We start from the raw sequence: 13,895 nt of genomic DNA, 5'->3' as shown, positions 1-13,895 counted from the left end.
GCAGTACTACAGGCAACTCTCAAACTACTTATCAAATAACTGAGTAAGCAGCACAACAAAAGGAAAAGAAAAATAAAAACAGCACTACTCATCATTAACTATTGACTATCCACAATTCTGAGAATATTTTCTATACTTTATATCGTTATAAACACAGATGGGCTATCAGGTAACAAGGTAAAACCTAAACACTAACTTTTGTCACTGAAAATAGCACACACTCTCTCCCTTGTGAGATCAAGTTCCGTAAAAAGAAAATGTCTTAAAAATAGGAGATAAAAAATCTCATAAAAAGAACATCTTTTTAAAAAAAAAAGTCTTAACATTTCAATTTAAAATTAACCATTAGAAGTCCATCAAGTTTGTAAAGACTTTTACAAATATTTCCAGTGAGAAAAGGTAGCATTTCTTTTTGTGATACATAATATTTTAGATTGCAATATCTGCTTTTTTACCTTAAAGCTACTGTTATAACACAGGCAACTGTTAACCAGTAAAAATGATGTCCTATGTGGATACTTACAACTTTCTATAAAGAAAACACAACCAACACTCAGTCTCCATATCTTTTGATATTTCAGAGCCAACGAAATACTGAAAATTGAAATCAAGATGATACTGAGTCATAGCCTTACATACTCTGTATCAGCTCACATTTTATGAAAGGATACCTGAAAAATGGTTTAGTGATCATGCTTATACAAATGATTTGAAAACAAGTATGTTCAACTAAAGAGGTAACGAGCTCATACTGTTCACTCAATACTTCACATGTAATCAAACTACATGAAGTGAAGTTTGAGGGGAGGTAATCATTGTAAGGTGAGATAAAATTATCATTGACATTTTTAATAAAAAAAATAAAGGTATGCAGAATAAATAGGACATTTTCTATCAAAATTTGTAGTGGCTGCTCTGTTCACTTCTTTGCCCAATCTTGGTAAATTATGCCCATTCTCAATAGACAGAAAAACTGTACTTAATTGTCTCCAATAATGCAATCTAAATTTATCGCTATTTTAATTAAGTTGAAATTTAATTTGCGAGTTTCATTGCAAGAAGATATAATTTATTATTTTTATTTTCCATATAGACAACAACTTGTCTGTCTCAAAGGTCACTGTTTAAAATTAAATCCTTCTCTCACTGCCAACCAGAAAACACTTTAAAAAAAAAAATCACCTATATTTATGTCCTTTACTGTAAGAATGACATGACATTCAATTTAAAAAATTAAATAATATCTGAAGTAGGCATTAAGCGATTAAAAATGAAATTTATATAACTTTTTTCTAATTCTCAATTTCTGCCCTGTCTTCAAGAATCAAATTTCAAATATCACTACTGAGATTCTATAAAAAACCAACAGTACAGCCATACTGCAGGGGGAAAAAAATTACTGTTTTACAAAAAAAAAAAAAAAAAAAAAAAAAAAGAAAAAAAGAAAGAAAAAGAAACAGAAAAAGAAAAGGAAAAAATAAAATTTAAAGAGATCAACAAGTTTCCGTCAGTATTAAAAAAGTAACAGTGCATGAAGAAGCTCATTAACAAAAATGAAACAAATAAAGAAATCAATATGTAGGATTAGCAATAATTGTGTGATCAGTGCAAGAACTAAGCTTGATTCACGATTCTACTTATATTTAGAATGAAGTAAAGTCATTTTGCTCAATTTAACATTACATTTTTTCCAGGAGAATAATACTTGCTTTACTGAAACAAACGATGAACAGCAGTGAAAACAAGCTACCCAAAAGTGCGTAACCTTTTTATCTTAACAGGCAATAGATTAGAGGTACTTTCTGGATTAGCCAGTGCACATTATGCCACAATGGCGACATTCCAGTATATGAAATCACACATGCTGGCAAAAAGAAAAGATCTCATATGATGAGTAGAGATTACCAATTAAACTAGGCAGACAAAAAAGAAAAAAGAAAAAAAAAATACTGAAAGCTTGGACACACTGCATTTTCAAAGCACCTTGCCTCTTATTAGGGATGACCATTTTAATTTCATCTTCATTTTTAGTGAATCTCAAATACTGTATAAAGTGGCTTGTGATATACTATTTACTCCAAAAGAATTCTTATCATTTCTTTCATGTATCAAGCTGGTGTTTTTATCTATCTACTGTTCCAAACGAACTAAGGGATGTGGGCAGCCATGTGTTTTACACAAATCATTAGAGATACAGGAATGTTTTGAATAGCCATCAATAGTTACATCACTAACTGTAATTTACTACAATGACTTATGATTTTCAATTCATAGAAGTGCATTAAGTGTGTTCTACACATATATTAACACTCCCCATCCTAAAATAAATCCATTTAACTTTTCACAGAATGACTTTTATGATGTTGTCATAGGAAACTGAAGTTAAAACATTTATTTTTAAAAAGGTCATATGTTTTTATTGTAGTTTACAATATTCAAATGGCAGAATGAGAGGGAAAATGTACATGTATGTATGAGAATGCTGGGAACATGCATTTTCAATACTAACCCTGTCCAACAAGTTCTGTGGAAAATACAGAATAAAAAGTATTTGCATATTAAGCTATAATAAGGTAAAAGAGAAATCTACATTGTAAATCAGTTTTGGATACAAATCAATACTAATGAACAACAATTATTTCAGTCAGTGTGTGAACTAAAACAACATCATTAATAAAGCTTAGCTGTTCTGCTGGTAAGCACATCAGAGACCATGCAAGATCTAGTTTAAGGGAAACAGTAAATACAAAGAAAGTAAGTTCCAAATTATTTTGTTATGAAGCTTTACATAAAGACAAACACACACTTCAGAAAAGCCTTTGCAAGTCAAAATCCTATCCAGCTTTAATGAATGCCCTAAATGCCTGAAAAAATTTTAGTTTTTCACTAGATAAGGATGAGAGCTTCTAAACGTGCAAGAGGATTCAGAATAGTCTCCTCTGTTCTCTGTTTTGTATGTAAAAAAGTCATTGAAAATCAAAATGTCTCCTTTAGAAAAAGGGGTTTTGTTTGAGTTAAAAATAAATCTAAACATCCCATTCTTTACCTGAATGCTCACAACCAGCTGTAAGAAGTAAGCACACAAGGAGGAACTATAGAGGGCACTGTTGCTCCAGTTTTCGCGAGTTACAACAGAGAAAAGGCCCAAAAGAAAACTGCCAGGAAATAAAGAAAGAAAAGGAATCCAGAGTTAGAGCATGCAAATGAACTGCACCTAACGAATAATGAGGCAAAAAGACTGAAGCTGTGTTTCTGAAGGAAAACGGACTGAAGAAAAGTTTATATAATGGAGCATCAGACTACTAGGAATACTGCTGCACACGCATTTGACATACTCCTTTGCAGCACTTTCCATGGAGTAGATAACTAATCACAGCACCGCCTTATCCTTTGCAAACAGCAACCTGGTCCGGGCATCCTAATCGCAACCCACATGAAAAGGAGTAATGACTGTTCTGCAGTTCTACAGACAGAATTTATCAACACAAAGACAACACAAAGAGGATCTCCATATTGCACAGCTATCTGCAAAAGGCCAATTCCGCTTTATTTCTTTTGTAATGACAGATACAAAACAATCATTTCTATTTTGAAAATAGTCATGTTGGAGCAATACAAACCAAATAAATTCTAGCCTTTCCAGAAGAATCGTCTCTAAACACACTGATCAGAAAGTGTCCAGCTGAAAGCAATGAAAGCATGCAACTGCTGTGTGTATGACATTTATATCAAAGGGGCCATTAAATAAGTTAGCTTAAATAAATTAGCACCTGCATAAGAAACCAAAATGAATTTTACACAAAGGATGAGCAGAGATAAAAATATTTATGAGGACAAATTCGATAAATGTTTTACTGTTAAATTATCTGAAAGCTCTCCTTTCCTTGATTGCATTTTATTAGAAATAACTCCAATTATATTTCATTAAAAACTAATAAATTTTAAAGCATGTATTACTAGTGCCTAATGAGAAATATAAACAATACAAAGCAACTAGTTACTGCAGCACAGAATAGGACTATATTTTTTCTTTATTTTATTTTTAAAAATTTTTATTCTTAGCAAGCAGGGTGAAGTTGCCATGTACCAAAGTATTGAAATAAGATATGAATAGTACCATTCACTTAAATGAAACTGTAGAGGAGAAAGGTGTTGCTCATTTTCTCAACAACTTGCTGGCAAAAAACACAAGCAGCACAGTACTATGTACTGTACTATGTAAATAGTGTACTATGTACACTAGTACTATGGCAAAAGACATAGGACTTTTAGGAACACTGACTTGAAGTCCGATTTAAAGAGAAAAGACTAAAAGAAAGGTATTTTCAAATTAAGTTGGACAATGACTGTGTAATAAACCAAAGAATAACTGTTAACCGAGAAGATGCTCAAGTAAACAGACAAAACATCTACCAGAAAACTGTCTATACTATGTGTGTGAATGAACAAAATAAACAGAACTGAAACCACACAGAATGTATGTGGATACTCACTCACGATCCTATGCATAAAAACTGTGATAGTAGCTGTGAAGGAATTGGGTTTCTAAGCATGAAAAGACAGAGGTACTACACAAAAAGTATCTGCCACAGAAAATGAAAACTTTTTTTTTTAATTCATATAATTGCAAAAATAAACTACAGAAGTAAGTTTGTCATCCAAGATCCCAATTTCTTCACAGATTTTAGATTCCTCGTAGGCGATTTAAATGATAATTTCAAGGAAATTCTTAATAAAAAACACAAAAGATTAAAAAACACAAAACAAACAAAAAACCCCCACCAAACTGAAGTGTACTTCAGAAATAGGCTTCATCTAGATTTTTCCATATTTTGATTCCAAACGTTACAGTTTACACATTCCATAAATGAAATATCAATTGAAAAAGTTCACTAAACTTTAAACTGGTGTATATAGTGTCTTTAGGCTAATTCTTTTTTAAACAGAAATTATTTTGGAATTGCTGAACACATTACCAGCAGCAATCTATTTAGCTCCTGGTTTATATTAGCATTGCTTCTGACCAACACTCCAATTTTATTTTAAACGCTTCATCTTATTCTATTGCTTTCAAGTATTAGTGAAGTCTCACTATTTTCATGCTTCTTTTTAAGTGTTGCATGCATTTATCAAAGCCAGCTTTTCTTAGCCATGGGGTATTAATAAAAGAAGTTAATATTAACCCAGTAAACAAACTACTACAACATTAGACTAAAGCTGCTGAAGTTCTTAATTTAAGATATATGTTAGTTCTATGTAAAACTTCACTGCAATTTAACTCAGAAATGTTGTAGCTCATTCCTACAGACATGCAATTGACTCCAAATGGAGTTGTAACTGAGGCTGTTGAGTCTATGCATGTCACTTAAACAAAAGTAAAACCATGAAAAAAGTTTTGATAACATTTACAAAATTGACTTAAACATTTTAACGTATTTTTCCATTTAACTACAATACTGAATGCCAAAATGTTAATAGATAACTCTCTAAATATTCAAGATATTTAACAAGATATGTGAGATTCCTTTCTCCCCGTGCAACACAGAACATTAAAACCAATTTTACTATCGTAATTTATTCAAAGCTTGATTATGAGCAATAGCTGCTAGAAGAAATACCGCATTGTTGATTCATATACAAGCATTTCACTTAACTACATTGGATAATAGCAGTGCTCCTAGAGGAGCATAAAAGCTAAGTGATTAGAAGTCATTACTGTTAATTAGCGTTCACTTTACATTGATAGGGACGAACCTTTTCTGTGCTGAACAAATGGAAAGCTTTTATCTGAATGTCTGCCAAACCTGGTCAAGGTAGACACTGGAATAAAGTGTCAGTGACCAGTAAGTGGAATTCAAAACAACAATAATAAAAAAGCAAAACAAAATTCAAGGATGTATCATCATCCAATTAGTGAGATTCAGTTTTTAAACAGGAAAAGATTTGAAGGGAATGAATAAAACTGGAAACTCATGCTTCACATTCTGCAATCTCACTGATAAAAGGAGGAAATGTGTGTTTATCAAACTTGCTGTGAGTGCACGGTTCATTTGGCGTCTTGTAAACAATGCCTGGCTGCCTATTTCCAAAAACACGTGAGAATCCTGCAACCCAGAGCATCATATTCAGCAAGCAAGGTCATACAAGAGATGGCCCGGAAATGGGAAATTAGGAAAACCTGGCAATCGGGGGTTTAAAACTGACCAGAACAAGCCCTCAGGCTTGTTTACCATCTTTCACCACCAGTCTCACTGCCTCTTCTTATTCAGTATTAACACAAGAATGAGAGTGAGTGAAAAAAACTCCACGCACCTAACAGGGAGAAACAGAGTGACTTTTTTGTTTGTTTGTTTACATTAAGCTCAACATTTGTCGTGGTAAGAAACTACCTCAAAAGAAGATTCCATTCTTGAAGGAAAACTGAACCCTCCTGAACAGTTTAGATGAGACAGAGAATGACAGGCATCCTGCTGACTACAAAATTTCTGTCTTCCCACTTCATTTTAAAATTCAAACTAAAACAACAACAACAAAAAACCCCTGTCCTCTAAATGGAACAAGATGCATAATTATTTTCACAGCACCAAAAAGCACTGCCAACAATGTGATTACTTTTTACCCTCTTCCCTTAACTCATCCTCTTATTCACAGCTACTGACAACGGTCAACCCTTGGATGGAAAAAGTCACTTCAGAATTAGAAGTGTAAAAAAAAAAAAAAAAAAAAAAAAAAAAAAAAAAAAAGCCAATTAAAATAATAATAAATAAATCCATTGATTATGAAGAGTGCAAAGGGATAATTCACATTCTCACAGATAAATTCACTCCAAAGGCACAATGGAGGAACAGTCATTCTAGAGGAATTCTAGAGGAAGAAATGCATGCTACATGAAAAAAATGGCATCAAATATTTTGCCTTAAAAAAAATAATCCTTCTTTACAAGGAAGCATTGGATGGTATTTCTTATTAAGGTTGGAAGCCATTTTGTAAAACTTCTAAAAGTTCATATACCACATTAATCTCTATGGGCAAAAAGATTTCTAAAAAATCTCTGAATCCCATCAGAAAGTGGAAGAAGTTACCTAATTTGTCCTAATTGTTATTAACTACAAAATTAATTTGAAGAACAGCATGCTTAAGTCCCCATATTAAAGATTCTTGAAGTCAATCAGCATTCCTTATCTGGTATCATCTAGATCATTTAGACTCCTAGGAAAGTTTATAAACCTTATTCTCATATGTTCAGAGCATGCGATTAGTCTTTATCATGGAAATTCTACCACTGAAGATACAGGGAGATTATTAAAATAGATAACTATATATGAATGATTATTTCTAAATATGTTACTGTCTGTTTTGTAACATATTTTTGTAGTGAGATAATACTTGTTGTGAAACACTTCAATAGATTTATCCATGCTTTTTTATTTCTGGGAGCAGCCACCCAAAATTTTGGCTGTGCAACAACCACAAAGTCAGGCATCAGTACTGAAACTGAGAACTTATTTCACCCATTAACTACAGCAGCTAAGTTCTGAAGACAGAACGGAAAGGAAGAAATTACTTTACCATGGAAGAATATCTGCAACAATGAGGAACAGCAAAATTTATTTTCTATGAGGGAATTAATGCCTAAACAAAGAACAATCTTGTATTCCATTCATTCATCTCAAGCCCCAACTCTGTTTGTTCCAGACCTTCAAGTCCTAGGGATTTTGACTGAATAATGAGAGGACTTAACTTACCTCTCTTTCATCTAAGCCTGCACAAACAATGTATATTATCTCAGAAAAATTATAATCTGAATGAACATAAAAAATTCCACAGTTATTATAATTTTACCTGCCAAATGTACAGGAAGGTTTCTTTCTTCAGTAAATGTAAGAGCATGTCTATGTCAAAAATCATTATCTGCCCTTAAAAAATAAATATTAAGTATGGGAGTCACACTGTATTAAAAAGCTCTTTGCTGCTGCAATTAAAAAGCACATTACTTTTAGTGACTACTGAGTTAGAAGACCACTGCTCAAGGATGCAGCATTATTTCTTTCCTTCTTTCAGAACCCTAGTAAAATGAAATAGTGCCACAAGTAAAGGTTACTTTGATTAAAATGTTTCATACATCCAATATACTCAGCATCAATTCTTATTTTTCAGGTAGTGACCAATGGATGATACCATAATTCATAATCCCTCTGTCCCGAGATCCAAAGTATTAATTTCTTCCAAGTATAATGTTAGGGGCTGTTCATAATCTTGTAGGTTTTGAACCCACAAAGTGCAAAGCAAAAACAACTGATGCAAATAACTTTTTAAAACAGAAAATACACTGAAAATCAACTTACATCCTTTATAATAGATATACACAGACATATGACCCAAATATATTACAAAGAAGCTATGAACAGAAACAATTTTTCAAAATACTAATTACAAAAAACTTAATTATTGAAAAACATTATAGAAGAAGATGAAGAATAGCTTGAAGAAAACAACTGCTCAGTAAGAAAGTTCTAGATTTCTACAAAATTATCATAGCAGTGGAAACTTACAAAATAAAGGAAAGCTTTCACAGAATGGAGTAGATAAGGCAAGAAACTTGGAAGAGGACAACAATTTACGGAATCCCAGAAGTGGAACAAGTTATCTTGCATTAGTTTTTAGAGTCTGGATGCTGCAAAAACTGCTGTCCTGAATATAGGTCTAAGCTATCAATCCGTGCGATACAGAACACAGCCCAATATTCAATAGAAAACAATCCAACACTCAAGACATCTCACACTACTTCACCACTATATGGTTGTTTCAAACATCAATGCTTTGGGCAACATCGTAATTACATTGAAAAGGGACAAAGTAGGGACATTTTTCTATGTACTTCAAAAAGTAGAGACATGGTAAAACCCTGAAGGTAATTCAGATAACTAAGAAACTCTAGTGCTTATACACTTTTCTGGAGAAAGCCCAAATATGCGAAGCAACAAACATGGGCAAACTGGGAATAAGAGCTCCTTATACAGTATTATGGATAATAAATTAAATTATTCATTAGATTTCAGAATTTACATGTCTTACAAAGCAAAAATACTGCTATTAGGTGAGGACTGTCTGGTTAGATACATTTTGACATCACATAAATACTCTAATATGTTTCAAACATGTAATGAATAAAGATGGTCTAAAATAGGACATTAGGCAAGTGGAACGTAAATAAAAATTTATTTCATAAATATGAAATCTATCATCTCAGTTTGTGACAATAAAATTAACTGGTTTATAGTCATGAACAGTCAATATCACTTTTTGAATCCTAGATTGTTACGCTGAGTACCTAGCACTGCAAAGGAATATTTAATTTCTTAAAAGTCATGTTAACATGATGCTTTTATAAACATCAAATGCATTTAATTTCATCATGTTCTTTTTTTTTTTCAAATATGGTTTAAATTATTATTATTTACTAAACAAGTACCTTCAATATAAGCATTCTTTACCATGTGAAAGCAAAGCACATTAAGCAATTTTCAACTGAATACAACTTTCCTGTACAGTTATGCAGAAACCATTTGACAGAAAAACAGATCTACGCTACTTTCACCAGTGTTTTGAGATTATGTCCATTTAAGGATGCATTTTTACAAGCCTCTTTCAGAATTCCTCTCCTGCCTTCAACAAAGAGCAAACTGAGATATATTAACATATCCGGAAAAAAAAAAATCCTAAAGAGAAATCACTAGCAATTAAAATTTACATAGTAAAGGTACAAAACTGCAGTTATAAATAAATGTAAAAAATTAAAAATAGAAAGCTTTCAAAGTTACTTTCAATCCAGAATAAAGTTTAATATCTTTTCTTTAAAATTAAAAATACAAAGAGTTACATCTTCTACAGATTATGACTATGACATATTATTGATAATTATGCAGTTATTCATCAGAATAGACTTCTACTGAAACTCTGCACTGGAGTTTCATAGATAGATTTGGCTATAGATAGATAAGAGCATGTTTAGCCAAAGACTAACATAAAAGCAATGTATTGTTAATATTTGTGCCTTTAAAATATCATGCAGTAGAATTAATATTTCTGTACAGGAAAGAGATAGATATTTGGTTCCAGACAACTTGATAACATCTCTTTCAGCTATAGTTATAATTACCATGTATTAACTTCCAAAGCAGAAGTTGTCATGATCTAACATTAGCATTAATTTATGTCAAGCATCCATTTCTCCAAAGACAGCAAGGATCGAAAAGGAAGTATGATCTTAATTGCCATTAATCTGACCATTTTTAATTAAATTGATCTGTAATTTATTATCTTACACAGAGGCAGAAAGCCGCTACCATGCAGCTTTACGAGACAGCATGTATAGTCCCTATAATTTCTAATACTATCATGATTCAAAAATTGTATAAAAGTGCTGTGCCATATTTCTTTCAATTCCTATACTACATTCTATTTAAAACCTCCATAAGCACTCTAGAGCACAACACAGCCTACATGCACTATTCTCCTCTGGAGTAGTCTCATACTCAACACAGGTACAAGATCTCAATTTTCCCTGCTGAAGATGTTTAGTTACACGTAACATACAATTTCAGCACTGGCTCAGGAAGCACTCTGCACTCAAGCCACACTTTTAGTCTAATCTGCAAGTTAATTTTTTTATACAAGAATAAACCTAAAGCTTTCAGGTTTAAATCTCAATTCAATGGAAAAAAATGAAGGAGGAAATGCTCAGTACCTGAACTGAAGACAAGAAATATCTTCAGTTGAAGTTTCAGAAAGCAGTCTACCAGCTTTATCCATAAAAGTAAATACATATTTATTTTCATTTATAATTATTTATTAAATTATTTATTATATATAATTCATATTAAACAATATTTATATTAAACAATTTATATTAAACAATAAACATGTTTTCCTATACACTGTATTGTTTTAGTGCTATGTACTGCAGTCACAACCTGCATGATATAAATTGGCATATAGCTGCAGGGCTACCAGAAGCAAAATCAGTAGAACCATAATTGTAAAACATTCCTTAATACTTCGTGGACTATCTGCAACATACAGACAAACAAATCCTAGTTTATACAGCATACACACAACCAAATGGAAATGTTTAGATGCTTTTTTCCCATACACTGATAAATGCACAACCTCCCTCAATTCTCTCATTCAAGTAATCAAACGACACATTTCAAATATGAAACTATATAAATATTTGGATTTAGCCTGAAATGTGGATTAATAAGTTTGACTTATATTGGAAGGAAAGGGAATAAGATGAATAAAGTTACACTATATATTTACAGTGCAAGGAAGAACAAAAGAATGGACATTAAACTTTTAAATGTGTGAGTGTCAAAAACTTTTCTCAAAGCTTTCCTCAGTGGATCATTTACCTAAATTCATAAATGAGTCAAATTTTTTAAACAATCAAAGCATACAGAAGCAATACAATTGTCCTCAAGTATTTCATTCTTTTCATTCATCATACCTTAACAAGTTTCAAGAGGTGGTAAAGGTCTTCAACCTCATCTTCCTGACACGTTGTATACACTCTTCCAGTATTTATGCTGGTACCCTTTATGAAGCAACGATAGAGTGGCAAATCCATTGCATCAGCATATAGATCAATGGCATGGTGTCCTACTGTCTGATACATATAGCTGTCCAATTCATCACTCTGCCCTGTCACAGTTAAGAAATAATCTCATTAGCTATATAATTTCAACAGTTAAAGATAATCATAATACTTCAAAACACTGAAAAAATCCAAATGTTAATATTGTTTCGTGCACAAACAGATGTTTAGAGACATTAACTCTACAAACATGGGGGAAAAAAAATGGTTTTCTCCACCCAGACATACGTCAAGAATATGCTGCCTATTTGAAAACTGTGGAGTCTGCTTCTCCTTCAGTATTCTTCCCTGCTTCATCCAAGTATCCAAGACTGGTCCAATTCTTCTCTTATTCATAGGGTAATTCAAATAGGAGTTTGTGCTCAGAGGCACAAACCCAGGTGTATTTCAGCATATTCAGTGCAAGAAATTTGGAATGCATTACAACACTGTAAATAAGCAATGACTTGTCACAATTTTCAAAACTTTCAGCGTTTATATTATTTCCATGGCCATTGAGAGACAAGAGCAGATTATCTGAACCAATGTGGAATAAAAGTAGATTGCTACAGTGTTTTGACATTAACATTCAAAAAGAGAAAACATCTTACAGTACCAAGTCCTTTCTACCTTCAGTCATTTTAATAATCACTTAGAATGTGATCAAATCTTTGCTGCTATTTCCTTAATCAGGAGAAAAAAAAGGTAACTGAAATTTCTTACAAGCAGTTTGTAGCTAACAAATGAAGAAAAAAAGCAGCTAAAATGCAGCAATCATAGATTACAAATACATCTCAAACTGTTTCTACATAAAATCATTCAAATAATTGCTCAAATAAGTTGAAAATATTGCTGAAATTTCAATCTCATTTGTTAAAAGCTATCTGAGTTCACTATTTTAATGCTAATCTATCACACTGGAACTTCTCTTAATTTACACATAAACACTCAAAGCAGCTCTGCAGTACATCTAGCACATCTTGAGAACAGTCTGTAATACTGATCAAGGTAATTAATTTGTGATGTAACAATTAAATCATGTCACATTTGATGCCATACAACAGTCACAAAGATATGTACTTGCCCAGAATGGGCAAGTCCAAACACATAATCACAACTAACCAACCTAAACCAAAATAGATGATTTAAAAGAGAAGTCAGTATTTTCCAACATAAATAAAACATGACAAGGTCTTTAAACTGATATTCAGTTCAGAATACATAGTTTTTCTTATTAATTGAGACTCTCCAGGCAGCACTGGTGCAGATAAAATAAAATGAATGGCATAGAATCTGCCATTGCCTGAAGCACCTCAATTAACTTTCCACAAAATATCCAACTACACACTTAAAGACACCATTTTATGATTTTAATGACAATATTCTACATTTCTTATGGGGATAAATTAGTTTAAAGACAACTTATTTCAATAAGATTATAGATGATCGTGTGCTAGCTATGAAGAAAATAAATTGTTCCTGTACTCCCAAGCATTTGCTAGGTCTGTCCATGATTTATCTGTGATGTCAGCTCCCATTTTCTCTCACTTTCTCTGGATAGCTTCCTGAAATGTAGTTACCAGGTTAATTGTTGATAGACATTATACTTTAACATATTTAATATACTCTCCTGCCAGCTGGATAACAACAAACATCATTTTATGCTCTAGACAAACACAGAAGTAGCAGATACTCCCCTGCTCAGCTCACTCCTGACTCAGACTACCTGAGATTCTCCCATTATCTTCTGTAGGAATAAGTCTAGGCCTAGCCTGCGAGGAACTGATCAGAAAACTGGACAAAGCTAAAAGAAAGAAAGAAGCATATCAAGATAAACTGCAATTCAGATCAGTTCTACAAATGTTGGGCTAGAATAATGGAGAAAGGTACATTAAGTTAAAAACAAACAAGCAACTTCAAAACTGCTTACTTTGGCAAAATGGTTTATGCTAGTTTAACGCATTTCTAGAAATACAGTATTCATTTTGTTTGATCATTTCCTCTTACATCTTTTACTGTTTGTGCTACTTAACTCACACAACCTCTTCCCATACCACCGGAAATATTTGTGCTTTTTTTTCTAAATTGTTTAAGGCTTTCTTTTACCAACCTTCACCTTGTGTTTTTTGTTGGTTTTTTTTCTCTCTCTTCAAGGAAAAATAAATTAAATTGAATAGGTATCCATGTCATTTTCTTCCTTCTACCTGAGATTTCTAGATTGCCCTTCAATATGTAAATATTGAAGGCAAAGCTGTCAGTC

At 32.4% G+C, this 13,895-nt stretch overlaps 1 protein-coding gene across 10 annotated transcripts in view; it reads right to left on the bottom strand.

Moving 5' to 3' along the window:
- The window catches only part of DPH6 (diphthamine biosynthesis 6), a 177,631-nt gene that overhangs the window by 159,666 nt on the left and 4,070 nt on the right, over positions 1–13,895 (bottom strand). For all 10 annotated transcript variants that reach the window (XM_042813691.1, XM_042813696.1, XM_042813693.1 and 7 more), the window contains one exon: positions 11,510–11,703. In XM_042813691.1, the coding sequence (XP_042669625.1) occupies positions 11,510–11,703 (194 nt within the window). The remainder of the gene's footprint in view (positions 1–11,509; positions 11,704–13,895) is intronic.

The sequence above is a fragment of the Centrocercus urophasianus genome, unplaced genomic scaffold, assembly GCF_019232065.1.
Source record: "Centrocercus urophasianus isolate 14NV4802_14NV808 unplaced genomic scaffold, USGS_Curo_1.0 seq_14, whole genome shotgun sequence".
Lineage (NCBI taxonomy): Eukaryota > Metazoa > Chordata > Aves > Galliformes > Phasianidae > Centrocercus > Centrocercus urophasianus.
Note: the sequence above shows the minus strand (reverse complement) of the source record. Positions and strands in the feature narration are given on the sequence as shown.